This window comes from Dendrobium catenatum, unplaced genomic scaffold (genome assembly GCF_001605985.2).
Source record: "Dendrobium catenatum unplaced genomic scaffold, ASM160598v2 fragScaff_scaffold_138, whole genome shotgun sequence".
Classification (NCBI taxonomy): Eukaryota; Viridiplantae; Streptophyta; class Magnoliopsida; order Asparagales; family Orchidaceae; genus Dendrobium; species Dendrobium catenatum.
The window spans coordinates 309,597-328,954 of NW_021318600.1; the positions used below are offsets into that span (position 1 = coordinate 309,597).

Here is a 19,358-nt window from a genome sequence, read left to right on the forward strand (position 1 = left end):
TTGTACATAGCATATATATTCTATATAGTGTGTATAAATTTATACATTACATGTATAAACTTATACATAATATGTATAATGCTTATATATAGCATGTACAAACTTGTACATAGTATATAAAACTCTTATGCATAGCGTGTATAAACTTATATAATTCATATATAATGCTTATATATAGCATTTATAAACTTGTACAAATTGTGTATAATACTTATACATATCATATACATAGTGTGTATATTGCTTATGTATAGCATGTATAAACTTATACATAGTATGTATAATTCTTATTTATAGTGTATAAAATGTATTTACATATCATGTATAAACTTATACATAGTGTGTATAATACTTGTATATTACATGTAAAACTTGTACATAGTATTTATAATACTTATATAGTATGTACAAACTTATACATAATATGTTTAAAGCTTGTACATAATGTGTATAAACTTATACATAGTATGTATATTATTTATAGATAGTGTGTATAAACTTCTACATAGTATGTATAATGCTTGTATAAACTTATATATAGTGTGTATAATACTTTTATATAGCATGTATATTGATTGTATATAGCATATGCAATGTTAATATATAGCTTGTAGAAACTTGTATATAGTATATATAAACTTATTTAGAGTGTATAATACTTATGAATTATGTATAATGCTTTTATATAGCGTGTATAGATATGTACATAGTGTAATAATTGTATATAACATTGAACGTAGTGTACAATATTTGTATAAACTTATATATAATGTGTATAACTCATATATACAATGTTTTCAATGCTTGTATATAACGTGTACATAAAATGTATAATGATTGACATTACGTGTATAAACTTATATATAATATGTATAATACTTATACATTTCATGTGTAAACTTGCACATAATATGTACCATTAACTTGCACATAGCATGTAAAAATTATGTATATAGCATGTATAAACTTTTACATTATGTGTATAATCCTTTTACACTGCGTGCATAAAGTTATACATAATGTGTATAAACTTGTTCATAGTTTATATAATACTTATGCATAGCATGTATAAACTTATAACTAGTCTATATAATGCTTGTACATAGCATGAGTATAATATTTGAATAAACTTGTCTATAGTGTATATAATGCTTATAAATAATGTGTATAATGCTTGTACATTGAATGTATAAAATTATACATAGTGTGCATAATGATTGTATAAACTTGTATATAGTAGATAAAAAGCTTGTACACAGCATCTATAATAATTGTATAAACTTATACATAGTGTGTATAATACTTGTGCATAGCTTGTACAAAGTTATACATTATTTTTATAATACTTATATATAGTGTTTACAAACATACACATAGTGTGTATAATGCTTGTAAATAACATGTATAAACTTGTATATAGAGTGTATAAACTTGTACATTGCATGTATAAACTTGTACATTATGTGTGTAATACATATACATAGCATGTACAAACTTGTACATTGTGTGTAAAATGCTTGTACGTTGCGTGTATAAGCTTGTATAATTCAAATATAATGCTTGTACATATAATGATATATATATGCCTTATATATAGCATGTGTTAACTTGCACATAGTATGTAAAAATTATGGATATAACGTTTATAAGCTTATACATAGTATGTATAAGCCTTATACATAGCTTGTATAAACTTGTATAAAGTGTATAAAAATTATGTATATAACGTGTATAAACTTATACATGGTGTGTATAATCCTTATACATAGCGTATATAAACTTATACATAATGTGCATAAACTTGTTCATAGTTTATATAATTCTTATACATAGCGTGTATAAACTTATAGATAGTCTGTATAATACTTGTACATAGCATGTGTATAATGTTTGAATAAACTTATATATAGTGTGTATAATGCTTATAAATAGTGTGTATAATACATATATATATATATATATATATATATATAATTTATAAACTTATATATAGTGTGTATAATGCTTGTATAATACTTATAAATAATATGTATATATGCTTGTACATAACTTGTATAAACTTGTAATACATAATATATATAATGCTTGGACATAACATGTATAAACTTGTATACAGTGTGTATATTATTTGTAGATAGTGTGTATAAACTTCTACATAGTATGCATAATGCTTGAATAAACTTTTATGTAGTGTGTATAATACTCTTTTATAGCATGTATAATACTTGTATATAGCATGTATAATGCTTATATATAGCTTGTATGAACTTATATGTATTATATATAAACTAATTGGGAGTGTATAATACATTCGAATAGTGTGTATACTATTTGTACAAAATGTGCATAAATATGTACTTAGTGTATATAACACTTGTATATAACATTGAATGTAATGTAGAATGTTTGTATAAACTTATATATAATATGTATAATTCATGTATACTGTGTGCAATGCTTGTATATCACGGGTACATAGTGTATATAATGCTTGCACTTAACATGTATAAACTTATACATAGTATATATAATACTTATAGATAGCTTGTATAAACTTGTACATAACATGTACAATACTTGTATAAACTTATACATAGTGTGTATAATAGTTATACATAATATTTATAATACTTTTTCATAGCATGTATAAACAAGCACATATTGTGTAAAAATTATATATATAGCATTTATAAACTTATATATATTATGTATAAGTCTTATATAGAATATGTAAAAACTTATACATAATATATAAAAATTATGTATATAGCATGTATAAATTTATACATGATGTGTTTAATTCTTATACATAGCGTGTATAAAGTTGTACATAATGTCCATCAAATTATTCACAGTTTGTATATTCTTTATTCATAGCATGCATAAACTAGTACATAATGTGTATAATATTTGTACATAGCGTGTGTATAATATTTGAATAAACTTGTGCATAGTATGTATAATGCTTGTATATATAATATATAAACTTATACATAGTGTGTATAATATTTATATAAACTTGTATATAGTGTGTATAATATTTGTACATAGCATCTATAATACTTGTATAAACTTATACAGTGTGTTTAATGCTTATACATAGTATGTACAAACTTGTACTTGTATTTATAATGCTTATATATAGTGTTTACAAATATATACATAGTGTGTATAATGCTTGTTCATAGCATATATAAAATTGTATATAGTGTGTATAAACTTGTACATTATAGGTATTAACTTGTACATTATGTGTATAAACTTGTATATAGTGTGTATAATACTTGTGCAAAGCTTAAACAAACTTTTACATAGTGTGTAAAATGCTTATACATAGCATGCATAAACTTATATAATTCATCTATAATGCTTGTACATATTATGTATAAACTTCTACATAGTGTGTATAATACTTATACATACCATATATATAATGTGATAATGATTACATGTAGCGTGTATAAACTTATACATAGTGTGTATAATTCTTATTTATAGTGTGTAAAATGCTTAAACATATCATGTATAAACTTATATATTATTTGTATAATACTTGTATACATGTAAAACTCTTACATAGTATGTATAAAACTTGTATATAATATTTATAATGCATATACATAGTGTGTACAAACTTATACATAATATGTATAATGCTTGTACATAGCATATATAAACTTGTATAAAGTATGTATATTATTTTAAGATAGTGTGTATAAACTTCTACATAGTATGCATAATGCTTGTATGAATTTATACGTAGAGTGTACACAAATATGTGCACAGTGTGTTCAAACTTGTATATAATATGTACAATATTTATACATAGTGTGTATAAACTTGTACATAATATGTATAAATTTATACGCAATATGTTCAATACTTATAACCAATGTGTATAAACTTATACATTGTGTGTATAAACTTATACAATATGTGTACAAACATATACACACTGTTTATAATGCTTAGGGTTTAGGGTACAAAACTCAAATTTATAATGTTTATAACCCGAAACCCAAAATATAATATGTATAAATTTGTACGCAGTGTGTTCAATACTTATATCTAGTGTGTATAAACATATACACTATGTGTACAAACTTGTACATAGTGTGTATAATTAATTTAACTTAATTAGATTACTTATTTATACTACTTATTATTATATTAATTTAAAATCTAGGGTTTGGATTCATCTCTTTTTCTTGTCACCATTTTTTCGTGTTGCACGTGCTTCGCATGATAGGATCTTGCTTGCTACTTCCTTCTCTACTCAAGGCAGAGTACATGAATGGAGTGAAAAAGAACAAAATAAAGTTCTTCTTCACCTTATCAGTTGTTCGAATGCCGACGAAGCCCCATGAGTCGCTACCCAATGTCTTGCTTGTTCCACTTCTCGAAGGTAATGATTTTTCTCCCCTTTCGAGTACTTATTCCGCTAAATCTAACTCCATAAATTTGTAAATCCACCTCTTGATGGTATTTAGATTTATGTAGATCTATGCCATAAATCAGTAAATCTTGAATTTACACAAGCGTCAAATTTACAAGCCCTCTGAAAATAATTTGGCTGTATTTACGTTAAATCCTACTTAAATCTCCTGACAAATTTGATACCAAATAGCCGCTAAACCTTAAATCTTAAACCCTGAAACATATATGCTAAATCCTAAAACCTAAACCCTAAATCCCATATCCTAAACCTTAAATCCTGAGTCCTAAACTCTAAACCCGAATAAGATGTGATTTTAATGAATTATCTAATTTAAATATAATAAAATATAAGTTTATTAATAATTTTGAAATATTTAATAATATCTTAAAATAATTATTTGTTAAATGTACAAAAAAATTCAAACAAAATAACAATCTTTATTTTATTATATTATTAAAGTAATAAAATAAAGTATTTCAAGCACTTGCACCATTTAAAATATTATCATGAAATAATGGAATAAAATAATATTTTCTAAAATAATTTTAAAAACCATAACTCATTATAAACTTTGCATAATAACATTGATGATTTCATAAACCCTCTGCCATCGGCGCCGACACAACCGAGGCGAGTAGGCTGTGGGACGCATATGGAGGGCGGTGACGAGGGTCTGGTGAAGCTTCTCGACTCGAAGGACCTCCAACAGCAGAGTAAAGCACTTGACAAGCTCACCGATCGCGTTGAGGACCGACAGCTCGATTCCACTCGAGTACAAGAGGTTAGATTTGTTATTATTTTTTTTTAATGATCACCACTAACCTTCCTCCTTGCTGGTCGATATGAAGCAACTAGAGATATAGAAAACTCATTTTTTTATAACTCGATTAATGGTTTTCTTGTAGTAAATGGTTCAGGTTTCGCGAAACCTGTGTCAGTTTCTCCACACTTGCAGAAACCCATTTTGTTCTTTATTAGTTTTATGCGATATCCTAGCCCGAATTTTTCTATGTTTTTATTATTAATTCATTTTTAAATTGTTTTTGACTAGTAAGCGGAATTTCCTTACTTATTTGCAAAAGTAAAATTTAGCTCATTATTTGACGTATCTTTTAATTCTTTTCCCAACATTAAATCCTGTAATGATGTACTGATAGTAACATAGAATGAAGGAAGCTATAATTTTTATGTGGTGGATTTGTATCACTTACGAATATAATAAGGGGTAGAAAGATTTGGGCTAATTTTCATGTGTATTATTTTGTGTGGAACTCAAGAAGGCTTTATGAAGGAAGATATGATGGGTGTTGGTATTCTAGTAGTAGCTTAGTATGGAGGAGTTGTTCAAGATTGTGATATGAAATTTTTTTGTGTTTAGTTGAAGAAGGGCAAACTAGTTGGACTGATGTAGATTTTGACTAGTTATCTTAACTTGGAAAAGCAAGGAAAGAGAGGTGTTAAAATTTAAAGAGAAGCTCCAAGGCCTGTAAGGAGAATGTTGGGAAGATGATGATCATCATTATCATCAAACCTTTATCCCACTACATGAGGTCGGCAACATGAATTTTTTTTTATGTTGTGTTCAGTTAAATGTCAAATTCTTATTTAAATCTATTTAAAGAACTTATTTCTAATACTTTCTAGCCAAATCTTTTTAGGTCTACCTACACATTTTTTTAACAAAGGCTAAATCTAATACATATCTTCTGATTGGGTCATCAGAGGGCCGATATTTTATATGACCAAACCATCTAACATGACTCTATATAATCTTATCTGCCATTGGAGTTACTCCAACATTTTCACGTATATGCTCATTTCGAATGTGGTCTCTAAAAGTAAGGCAACTCATCCACTTGAGCATTCTTAACGCTACATCACTTAACTTAATTTTATGCTTCTCTTTTAATGGCCAAGATTCTGCGCCTTAAAAAGTTGCAGGTCTCACTACTATCATATAGTTTTCTTATTAGATTGTGATTTTACAATCCCCCACTACAGTAGGCCCGATGCATTATTCCACTTTAATCATCCAACTTGAATTCTTCTAATATTATCCCCATAAATTTTATCATTACTTTGAACAATATACCTGAGATATCTAAAACATATACTTTTATCAATTGCTTGATCGCCCAAAGTCACAATCCCCCACTAGATCTAGTACTTCTAAAATTACACTGCATGTATTTGGTTTTTGATCTACTCAAAAAAAAAAAAACCTTTAGGCTCTAAGGTTGACCTCCATGATTCAACTTTTACTTTAACTCCCTCTCTAGTCTTATCAACAAGAATAATATCATCAGCAAAAAGCATACACCAGGGTACATTCTCATGCAAATGTCTAATAAGACATCCATGACAAAAGCAAAAAGGTATGGGCTTAAAGCTGATCCTTATCCAATTGAAATAGGAAAGTACTTGGTCAAGACACCTTGTGTTTGAACATAAGTAACAACACATGCATAGATATCCTTAATGACTTGAATATAAGCATTATTAATTTTTTTTTCCTAGAACTTTCTAGAGCATTTCTCTTGGAACTTTATCATATGCTTTCGCTAATCAATAAAAATCATATGAAGATCCTCATTCTCTCTATACTTCTTCATCTAACTTCTCAATAAATGTATAACATCCATAGTAGACCTACCTAGCATGAATCCAAATTGATTTTGAGAACCATTAGTATCACATCGTAACCTATGCTCCATAACTGTCTCCCATAATTTTAAAGTATGACATATTAACTTAATTCCTCTATAATTTGCACAATCTTGTGCATCATCTTTATTCTTAAAAATAAGAATCAACACACTCATTCTCCACTCATCTAACATCTTTTTAGTCTTCAAGATAATATTAAAAAGTTTAGTAAGCCAAAGAATTCCTTCATCTCCTAGGCATTTCCACATCTCTATTGAAATATCATCAGGTCCAACAACTTTTCCTCACATCATTTTCTTTAAGGTCTCTCTAACTTCAGTTTTAATAATACGACAATAAAAACAAAATTCTCTATTTTGATTTTGGGTGCTAAGGTCATTAGGTCAATCATATTCTCATAATCTTTATTGAAAAGCTTATCGAGATATCTTATCTACCTATGTTGAATATTTTTTTCTAATAAAAATTGATGATGAAAAATAAAATTAAAATAAAAATTAAAATTACAAAGCATAAATCTCCTTATCATAGGAGAACTAATTCAGGTCACCAAACCAAGGATCGTGAATTTTCCACTAAGCCAACCCTAAATAAGAAAAACACTTCACATATGATATCTATTCCAAATCTGATGCTCACAACCTAATTTCAATGACTTTATTTAGGCTAGCACAAAAAAAAAATTAAGTAGATTATGAAAACATATGAATACAAATGGTCACACAAAATGTTAGCCCTTGAATGTTATAAAATGAAAGATAACTTTCATTTTATAACATTAAAGGGCTAAGATCAGGGGTGTTCATTGAGAAGCTACTTCAAGTTCACTTTAAATTTTCATGGAGAAACTACTTCAAGTCTTCATGGAAACGTTGCTTTAATTCTACTTCAAATATTCATAATTAAGCTACTTCAAGTCACCCTAAACCTTAATTGAGAAGCTACTTTAGTCCAATCCGAATCTTCATGGAGAAATGATTTGTCATTCCAACCTCCATAGTCATCCAAGGCTTCTTGCAAATGACAAAATTGCCCTTGAGATGACTAACCCATGCAAAAAATTCATGAATAATATTAAAATTTTCATGCAAGGTTGCAATAAGTTGTTCCAACATGTATAATTGTACACAATTATTCTACATTTTCTTATGCTTGTAACTTATATATATGAATGTATATGTATATAAAGAACGAGAATTAACATGATCACATGAAAATAAAAATGAAAAATAAGTTAGGATTATATGAGCACTACATAAAAATGGAAGAAAGCATAAAAATATTCTAATGCAATGCTTGTTTAAGGTCTTCCATATAGGCACTCCAATATCTTTCATTTACTTAATCTCTCATTCTTATGTTGCACCAAATAAGACACAAAGAGTTTGATTTCCTTCTTATCATGCTTTAGCTACTATCTTTTACACTCAGAGTTCATAATCTGAATATCAAATTGGCTAAATGTGTTGCATAGATTTAGTTGTTTGGTACAAAAGAATTCATTGACATCCAAAGTTAGGATAGCATAAATGATAATCTTAAAGATGGATTTATGGAAAACTAGGAAGGATAGAAAAAGAAATGGTTAAAATAAAGGGATGGTGGGAATGACATCTATTGAGGTTAAGCTGGTGGAAAATAGACAAATTATCTAGACACTTGTAATGAAGGATATAAATTGCTTCAAAACAAGATAGGTTGTTAAAATTAATATCAAAGTAGTATAAGAAAAAGAGATGAATTAAAGATAGATTTCTATAGAATTATGTAGAGAAAGAAAGACGGGATAAATATAATGTAGAGAAAAATTGTGCAAAATGATTTGTGCATAGTAGATTTAGCATCTCTTATAATATTCAACAAGAACGTGTGCATAGAATTATGAGTGATGATTAATGAAGATGAACATAAATAGTAGGATAAGGCTACTCCTTGGATGATGATGATGCATAATATTGTGAGTCCTTGGTTGTTTCTTTTTGCCACTGTGTTCTATTCATGTAGATAGTTGCTACATTGTTAGAAAAGTTTATCATATTATTATAGTACATTTTTAAAATTTTAATTGTTCAGTAATAATCATCACACATTCAGGTTTTTTTTATTAAAATTTGCTAGGATATTGGATCTAAGGAAACTAGTGCCTTAAAAAGCTTGGTAGATTAGGATCTGATTTATACATTGATTTGTGTGCAGCGGGGTTGTCAAATTGTGTAATTTCATAGCTCAGGGTCAATCAATCTCATCTCTAACATAGCAACTTTACACCATGTCAGTTCACATGCCTTCTACCTTCCTTGCTTTATGTGATTTCAAATTGATCCCTCCACTACTAAAAGCTTCATAATCGAGCATGGACATATTAGATATTAGATTTAATTAGATCAAGTTGCAAAGTATATAGGACATATAATAAAGAGGACACAAATGTTCATCCGCAAATTAATACCAGTAAAATGGGAAAAACTAGGAATATTGCATGTGACATATAAGTAAACATTGAATCCAAAAATAAATGAGACGTGATGGATAAAAGGGGCCACAAATGATTCGCGAGAGTTTAGACCATCTTATGCCATGCCAGAGATTTAACATCACAGATTCCTATCTTTCAATATATGCAAGTGATGGAATTCCAAAAGAGTTCAATGTATGAGTAACCACTTTGATCTCTCTAATCCATTTGCATATCCATAGCAACATAATGCGATGGTTCTTCATATCCGAAAGAAAGGTTAAAAATGCATATTAAAATTTAAACATATGGGCATATTCTGCCAATGCAAGTCACCCAATTGTACTGCGGTAAAAGGCATGACTTAATTAATAGGTGCATGAAATCAGACTTATATGTGGGAGAATTTTTTTTTCAGTTTTGAATATTTGTTTCTGATTTTCTTAAAAATAGGGTGGATTCCCTAGTTTAAGGTAAGTTAAGGATTTCTCCCATATAAGACTTTGGTATTTATAGGAAAGTGTCTTACGACTAAAAGATACCTAATTACTAAACTATCCCTTATTAAAAAAGAGAGAAAGAGGACTTATTAAGAATTTTTTTGAAAGTATTTGTGAGTGATACGCCACCTATTATCAAAACTTAGAAATGCTTGCTTCTTTCCTTTGTCCTGAGGAAGATGTGGTTTTTTTTTCCTCTTTGCCTTTAATTTATTGGGAACTTATATTTTTGCTTCTATTCTTTGACCGAGGAAGTTTTGATTTTCTCCATTTTTTTTTTGGTTCCATAAACTTGAGCTATGGAAACATGTAATTATCTTGTCCTGCAGCTGGAATTCTAAATGAAATATCTGTTGAATTTCAATAATAATTTCGTTGAAGTCCTTGGGTTGGTACACTGGATAGCTGGGAACTAGAATAAGTTTTGTTCTTTATTGAACTTGTAAGATATTGATTTGTTTTGGTATAGTGTGTTTCTGTTCATGTGTTTCTACATTCTCATGTTCTACATTTTGTTGGTGTCTTGCTGTCTATACAGGCCATGGCAGCTCTTGCATCCTCTAAAGAAGCTGACTGGAATACGATGAGAATGAGGTTTGCTTACTTTGTTTCCATGTTGCTTTACAACTTGGGCTTGTTTGTTTCTAGTGTATGTAGTTTGATTGCCTTCTTACTGTCATATGATTTGTACAAAATCAATTTATATTTTGTGAATAATAACCATATGCAGAAGATTAGCTAGCATCAATAAACATTCAAGAATCTAGCTAACTATTAATGGTATGTAAAAAAAGTAATAAACTACAGCGCCTAATGATTACCAAAATTAGTTATTCTTTTTTTCCTTGTATTTGATGTTTATCTTACCTTTAATTGTCCCTTTACAACAAACAATCAACATGCATCCTTCCCATTCTTTTTTCCAACTGTTCATACAATCTCATTTATTGGTCTGAGCGCCTAATGACTGCAAAATTTGGTTATTTTTTTTCCTTGTTTTTAATATTTATCTTACCTTTACTTGTCCCTTTACAATAAACAGTCAACATCCATCCTTTTCATTCTTCTTTTCACATGTTCATAGAAACTCATTTATTGGTCTGCCATCTCAATAGATTTACCAATACTTTTATATGCATAAATTTTCTATTGTAAATAAAATTTGGCCATATGTCCCCCACTACCCCACACACACACACATATATATATATATGTATATATATATATATATATAATACTTTCTGTACTATTGGAAATGAATTTATCTTGTCATTCATGATTACTTTTACATATGTATAGCTCTTTTGTTATCTGCTAATGCTTGTCAGATCTATTTTCAATCTAGTTTATGATTTCTTGTTATTTTATTCTAATAAGCCAAAGGTAGCATATCTAATCCACAAGGGTCAGCATCCAATACTTGAATGATTTGAATCAAGTGTGGTTCTTGGTTTAAGCTTTAAGTGGAGTTTTTGAGAAATGAGCAGTTGTTAAAGATAAGAGACTTACAATACAAGTATGAACCTAAGATTTAATTACCATCTAAACAAAACCTTATCAGGTTATTAACACATGTGGGTTTTATTCCTTTTGAGGTTTTTAGCCAATGTAGGCAGGGTTTGGCTGGAATATAGCAGGAATTAAACCAAGGATGATTGAATCTTTATAGATTTCAACTGAAGAGATTTTATATGAGAGATGATTGTTTGCAATTGTAATTAAGCATGCCCAAGGCCAATTCAAAGATGAGAATAGACTAGAAAATAATGTTATTGAACCTTGAAGGACCTTATTGGTGTTGCCTTCTTTCCTTTGCACTTAATGGCTTCCTCTTGATGCAAGTCCATTTTCCCACTGATAATACTATGGCTAAAGAGAGTTTATATAAGAAGAGTGAGAGTAGTATGGGAAAGCGGATTTGAAATTTTCATTTTTTAATCAAATACTATGTGGAGAATAACATACCATCTTAAAAAATAGAAATAATATTCTACAATAGGTTTGAAAACAAAATAAGGTTTTGAGAATTCCATTTTTTTAATCAAATACATAGAGAATAGCATACAATGGTATTCAAAGGTAAAAACACTGTTTTGAAAACCGGACCGGACCGGCCGTTACGTCATCCGGTTCGACCGGTCAAACCGGTCGAACCGTGAACCTCTCCCTCTTCCGGTTCGTTGTCCTGTCCGGTTTTCACAACCTTGGGTAAAAATATAATTTTTTCTTAAAAGACAAATGATATTCTACAATGGTATTTAGAAATAAAAATAGAGTTTTGAAAAATATCCACAATCCTAGATATTTTCTCATATCTCATATAAATAAGATAGAGTTTATTTTATTTCGAGTTCATATTCTCCACAAAGGCAATCTATTATGATTAATTACATCCCAAGAGAAACGAGTATCTTGAGAATACTCTAGATTAAGAAGTGGTAAAGATTTTTAAGTTTTCAAAGTTTAAAACATGAATTTGATTTTTGAATTTCATAGAAAATTGTTTTAAAGTTGATTAGTTCTTTTTGGAAGCCAAAGAATGAAAATAAGTGAGAAGTATTTAGATTTTGAAAAACTCAAATGTACTCTAAACTATCATATGTCGGACTTTTTATCTTTTGATATTTGAATTTATTATTTGAGTTGTTATTTTATTAGAAAATTGAAATTTGTATCTCTCAATTACAAGATTAAAAAAATGCCCCAAAAGATGTAGGTTTATGATGTAGAGAATCAACCTCAGAACCTAAAAGTAAAACACTATAAGGTAGTAGCTCAAATCTAGTCTAGCAAAATGCAATTGAGACATATATACTTGACTATATTCATGCAATTGAGACATAGAAGTTTGAGATAACCCGTCTCAGCTGGAATTAAAATCTTACCTGAAGTGGAATGCTAGCTAAACCCATCTAATTGATTTCAAAATCAAGATATTCAGTCTCGTGAAAATGCAAGATAAGAATTTGTGTTCGACATTTAGAGATCCCAAGTGGTCATACACATATGAATGATATTTATGCTTCTAATTCTAAATGCAATTAATATTTTATTTTTATTGGCTTATTTAATGCAATGTCATGTTGATCATATATACAATTTGTATGATTTAAAATTTTAAATAAAGGTTAAAAAATAGATTTTATCCTAAACAACAAGCCTCTCTTGAAATTTAACCCTGTCCTTATAGATTGAGTAGTTTTTTCAATCCTATAGTCAAGAAGGTGCCTAAACGAGTTGAATTAACATATCATGGACCTCACTAGACGTCATTTAAGTCCTTCCAGTAATTTATCTTTTTATGTTATTTTAAGAAATTTTTATTTGTTTGAATAGAATAAATTAATTTCCCTAAAATCATATACATAAAACAAGCACAAAAAATTATTTATTTCTAATGCACGATCAAAAGAAGCAATCATTCAATCAAAGAAAGAAATATTAAAAAAGATAAAGTAAACAATCAATTGTGGCAAGTGCAGCTTAATTACAACCCATTTATAAGAAAGAAAGAGGCAACTAAGTAATTGCTTTAATACTTCTGGGATTCTACTCCTACAAAGATGCAATTCATTTGTTGACCTGTTGCAGACAAAAAAAAAAAATGTAATCTTACCTACTCTGTCATCCCACGACCAATGCACGTCGCACGACCGCTCTTCGCACGACGAGGCCATGCCTCGCGTCATTTCTCCCCACGATCGCCGAACAACTCATTTGGAGTCGTTAAAAGCCTCGAGGCAACGAGGCCTTCGGCCTCTCTGGTTCCCTCTTTCCCTCGCACTTGATCTCTCTCGCACTCGACCCCCTCTGCTCTATTCGACTTCGCTCGTTCAACAACTTTCCCTTTCTGCCGGATCGGAGTCGGACATTTGATCGGAGGCAAGGACGCGAGCTCGCTTGCTGTGAAGAGACTCCCTTCCGATTGCTTCTCCGGCTCCTTCGAGGACGTTCGACTTTGCTCCTCTCGACGACTTTCCCTCGCTGTCGTGATGGAAGTACGACATTTTGATCGGAACTAGAACAGGAGCTCGCGGGCTGCGGGGTTAACTTCCTCCCCATCCGGTGCTTCTCCGGCTCCTTGTGGCTGCTCGGCCTAGCTCCTTCGACAGCATTCCCATCCTGTAGGACCGGAAGCTACAACATTTTGATTGGGATCAACGACGGGAGCTCACGGGCAGTGAAGGTAGCTTTCTACCTTCCGAGCACTTCCCTCATCCAAATCCTATAAATAAAAAAATTTATTATTATAATATTTGTATTTATTTTAATTAATTATAATTAATGTTAATTAGTTAAGTTAATTATGATTTAATTATTTTTAATTATAATTAATTAAATCTAATTATTATTAATTATAATTAACTAAGATTAATATAAAAATAGAATGGCTTGCCTCTTCTCCCGCCTCGACATCCGTGCCCTCCACCGCCGGTCCACTGGTCCACCGGCCGCCAAAGGTATAACTTTTCGAACCCTTGTTTGCTCTCTTACCTCGGCATGTGTGTCAAGTCGGTGGTCTGCCTATACACGCTTTTCTTAGCGTGGTGGGAGGGGCAACCGGCGCGACACCCACGACAAGGTAGGCGAGCGACCCTTGGTTCCAAATCCTTCTTCGAAGTTCGTAACGCACCCGGCAAACCACCTATACACGCTTTTCTTAGCGTGGTGGGAGGGAACCCGGTGCAATGCGTATGACGAAGTCAGGATACCCATAAGTACCCGTTTGTGGGGAAACAACCGCTTTTCTTAGCATGGTGGGGACAAAAACTTTACACGGCCGTGGTGTCCTCGAATGAGGGCATCTACCATACACGCGTTTTCTTAGCGTGGTGGGAAAGGCCCAGTTTTCTCGTAGTTTTCCCCTAAACGGGGGAGACGCGAGGAGGTTGCCGAAATTTCGGGTGAAATATTATTCTACTCGAACCTGTTTTGAAACTCTAAGAGAACAAAGATGTGGACTCAAGTTGAACATTTGAACTGACACGAAGATCTGATTTGGACTATAAAGGACTTGTACTCGAACGAGACTAGTAGACTTGGGGACCTAAATCAGAACAAAATTTTAAAAGATTTCTAAAGATACAAATTCAAATGAAATAAAATCATACTTGAACCAAACTCAAGTCAACTTGAACATGAAAATGAACATATAAAGACTCCAGAGGACTTTGAACAAAAAGAAAGTGAACATTCAAATGAACTTGCAAAGAACTTCAGAGGACCCTGGACGATCAATTTGAACATGTATTTCGAGCTCATGTTTGAACTCGGACCATACGACATTAAGCGATGACTTGTAAACTTGATGGATTCAAGTTTGAATGAAATTAAACTTGGACTCAACACATACAAAGAACAAAGCTTGAATCACACACGAGGAAGTTCAAACTACAAGAACATTTATATGGTTAATAGTGATTCAAAGTATATTACAAGACCTCAATGCGTGGACTCCTACAATAATCTCTACAAATGCCTGTTGATTGAGATGGCAATACTGGAGATCAGCAATCAAAGACCCGGTCATACAAACAAACCCAACAAATCCCACCTGAGATTGGTGACAGGTGGGCATGATGTAGGCAACAATGGGTCTCCTACAAACATTTTCTAGAAGCTCGTAGTGGATACAACCGGTCCCCTGCAAATGACTACAAACCACTTGTGGATAACAACAGTGAGAACCTCGTAAGCATAGCAGACCATTGTGGACATAAGTATTAATATCACCTACGACAGTGATGGTCAAAATCTACAAGTACACCGGGTACAAAGGCAACCTGATGTACGAAAAAGGACACCCCCTGGCAGAAAGGGGGAAATGTTTGAACAAATTAGAACCAAACTTCCTGGTGTTTCAAAGTCTCTTTTTGGTTCTATAATTAAGAAGAGAACAGTTCGGGTGCCCACAAACATCATAAATAACAAGTCCACTACGCCGAAGAGACTAAAAAGAGTTTTTTTCAAATCAACGGTCATTGCTTGTATAAGTGTTGCAGATCCGGTGGCATGGATTTTGATGTTGACTCATCCCTTTCTCAATATCCATGCAAGCGGGCATAAGACGTTTACAAATACTTTCAAGGAACCCTTGCACGTGTACCATAAATTGTATACACATAGGTACACTAAAGGGGTAAATACAATCAACACCCGCATGGGCCCCGGCAATCGTGTTATTGGTACATACGTGACGTCTAGGGATGTTGCGCGCGTTGATAAGTAAATTCAAGTTCGAACCTGATCCTTCTATACGGATTAATAGGAGTCGACAGGGTTCGAACTATCAAACAGATACATGGTTATAGGGACCGATTTATTTGTTTCAATATATTCATATTCGGCCTTCAAGGCCTCAAATCAAGAAAATTCATAAACAAAGGCACGAAGCCTACAAAACCCGATCCTCAGTCAATAGCTTGTCTGAGTTGACAAGGTTCAAGCTACAAATGGAAATAACCCCAACCACCCCGATGATGGTCGTGCTGAACGATGATCTCAACCGGAGGGGTCCATTTCATAAATATTTCAAATGCCTCCCAAAAGTCCACTCAAATTCAAACTCCACAAATCCCAAATTCCAGCATATTTAAAATTGAAATCAAATCATCAATAACTTAAAGCAAAATTCATCCACCCTTCGCAACAGTTTGCTGGGGTGGACAAATCAAAATTTACTTCAGCTCACAAAGAGCCAAATGCCTAGTCGGAAATATCACTAGGATCCATTCTCAAAACAATCTCCTACTAGTAAGGACGTGGTACGTGTCCTCTAACCGGCGGTCTTCCGCTAAATGGCACCGCAGGATAAACGGTTACGACTACCCGGCGCCCTCTGAACCGAGTGATTTTGCCGCCAAATGGCACCACGATATACCGGTTATGGCCAGAGCCAATACGCTCCTTAATGGCATCAAATCCTTGAGATATGAATCAATAGGATATGTTTGATAGGACACAAAGCTCTCTGCAAGTTAAGGAGGATTCAAATTTGTCCCCTTAGACAAACATCTCCCCAGGTCTACAAGGTCCCCTTGGACGAAGCAACCCATGGCTGCCGACAAGGATCCTTCTGTCAGGTTGGGTCGACTACCTCCTCTGACTAAGTAGACCAGGGACCACGATGGCCCGAGACGACGGAACCATGGGATCTTGATCGGGTCTATCATCCATTCCCCAACCATCTGCTTTAAGTGCAAGATGGTGAAATTTCAAAATTTAAATATTAAATATTCCAAATTTCCAAATCTGAATCTATTGCTGCTACTATATGCCAGATAACACGTATCTCTACGTATCTGATTGATGATTAGCCTTAATCGAAAGTTCTCTCTCATGATCGGGATGGGTAATTAATTATAGGGGCTTGCGCCTATAGGAAACCAGAACTTAGATCATAAAGTCCTCGCAAAATGAGGGCAAAATCTCTGGGTAGTGTCTTATCTACAAACCCATCTGCCTTCCAAAATTTACCTCAGAACTTATTCAGTTAAAACTCCCTCGTCGAATAAAAATAAAAAGAAAAAAGCGCAGCGAGCGGGGAGGCCGGGGCCGAATTTTCGGAGCCCACAGATTTCTGGCGACTCCGCTGACGAATGGTTTCTCTTTCCATCTCTGGCTAGTCACTAAAAGGCTATAGTAGCAAGCAAATCAAATTTTAAATTTCCTAAAAATGAATCTCTTAAATAAGATCAATTGAAATTCAATCAGCATGGTTTTAATTTTATGTTAATTTACCTGCTTATGCTATTTGTTATGCGTTATTTCTGTTTTATAAAAGTGTGGGGTGATGTAGCAATTCTGATCACTAACCTCTACCTTTCATTTTTACAGAATGGAAATGCAGGATACCCCAATGACCGTCCAACTAGGACGAGTAGCCAGGATTCAACTGGCAAATGCTGTCATAGAGACTAGAAATACTGGAGCCACCATCCACTTTAGTGGACTCGAATTCTCAGCAGCTACTGCAAGGGCTGCAGCCGTCCCTGTGTACGGCATAAATTCTGAAGAGCCTTCTGGAAGATCATATTCTGCAAGGACTGCTGCCAAAGGTACTACTCAAGGAAGAACTTGTGTGTTCAAAAGACTATCACAGTCTGAGACCCTTACTGCAAAGAGGGTTGTTACTGGAAGAAAAATTTCTGCAGTGACTGTAAACACCACTATCCTGCCCAGAGAGACTGTTGCATCTGGGAGGTGTGATGCTGAGGCTTCCTCATATGGAGGAAGGCTCAATAGAAGGCAGAGGAGGAAGAAAAAAGCAGAACTACGCGCTCAACAGCTGCCAGTACCAATCCATCCTTCCAATCTGCTGGCACAAGAATCAGAAATCAATATTCCCACTCATAACAGGTTTTCTAACCTGAAGTGGATCAAAAGAAGCAGCTCTTCTGGTGAGCTCAAAAAATCATTCTGGGAGCGTCAATCTGAAGCTCCAGCCCCTCAGAAGACAAGAGAGCCCGAACGTCTGTCTTCCCGGGTACACCGTGTACTGAAGATAGTCAAGGAGAAGGGTTTAATGAAAAAGTTCCAGAGGCCACTAATTGTTGAGGCCCGAAGAACTCCTCCAAGAGATAGGCTATCATCTATCGTGATAGTTGAAAGAAGGGATTCTTGACAACAAGTTCCGCGCGCTGAGCATCGGGGCATGACACCTGAACCATATGTTCGGGGCAAGGTTTAAAATTTCGTAAATAAGCCTCGAGGCGGTTTGAGGTGTAAGCCTCACGGACACAGATATGCGTAAATTAAAAATTAAGGGTTTTAGCATAAAATAATAGCAATATTCTATCTTACAATAAAAACATCTAAATAATATATGAAAATAGTGAAAAGTAAGGAAGTAGATGTAATAAAATCATGCCCCAAAGTACAAAATCACAAAATATGAAAATATTAGTTTAACAAAACTCACAAAGTACAAAGAACAAATAAAATGCAATCATATCCCATCACTAAGTGGGTCTTCAAGGGAATCTTCTATGAACCCCTCATTATTAGATGACACATCATCACACACCAACGGGTCCTCATCATCCTTTAACCCCTTATTCCTCAACCTCCTCTTTCTTAACCTCTTGTTGTGCATAATATATACGAGGGAGTTCATTCTGAGTGTTGATAGCCGATTTCTTCTCTTTGTTTGCACTTGATTATATGTACTCCAATTTCGCTCACACCCAGAAGAAGAGCAAGTGAGGCCCAACACTCTTACAGCAAAACTCTGTAACTCAGGGGTGGAATCACCAAATTGGATCCACCATTCAACTGTTTTCAAGAAAAAATATAATCA

General features: G+C 32.8%; 1 protein-coding gene across 1 annotated transcript; it reads left to right on the forward strand.

Moving 5' to 3' along the window:
* Window positions 1-5,010: 5,010 nt before the first annotated feature.
* On the forward strand, window positions 5,011-10,817 carry LOC110113394. Its single transcript, XM_020845958.2, has 2 exons — window positions 5,011-5,219; window positions 10,599-10,817. Exons 1-2 carry the CDS (start codon window positions 5,091-5,093, stop codon window positions 10,800-10,802), a joined length of 333 nt encoding a protein of 110 aa, XP_020701617.1. The 5' UTR covers window positions 5,011-5,090; the 3' UTR covers window positions 10,803-10,817.
* Window positions 10,818-19,358: the final 8,541 nt, after the last annotated feature.

What these genes read in the sequence shown, in the direction of transcription:
- LOC110113394 (XM_020845958.2), top strand. Translation starts at nt 5,091, where the DNA reads ATGGAGGGCGGTGACGAGGGTCTGGTGAAGCTTCTCGACTCGAAGGAC. An exon ending in ATTCCACTCGAGTACAAGAG is followed by an intron (nt 5,220 to 10,598) that starts GTTAGATTTGTT and finishes CTGTCTATACAG; the next exon opens with GCCATGGCAGCTCTTGCATC.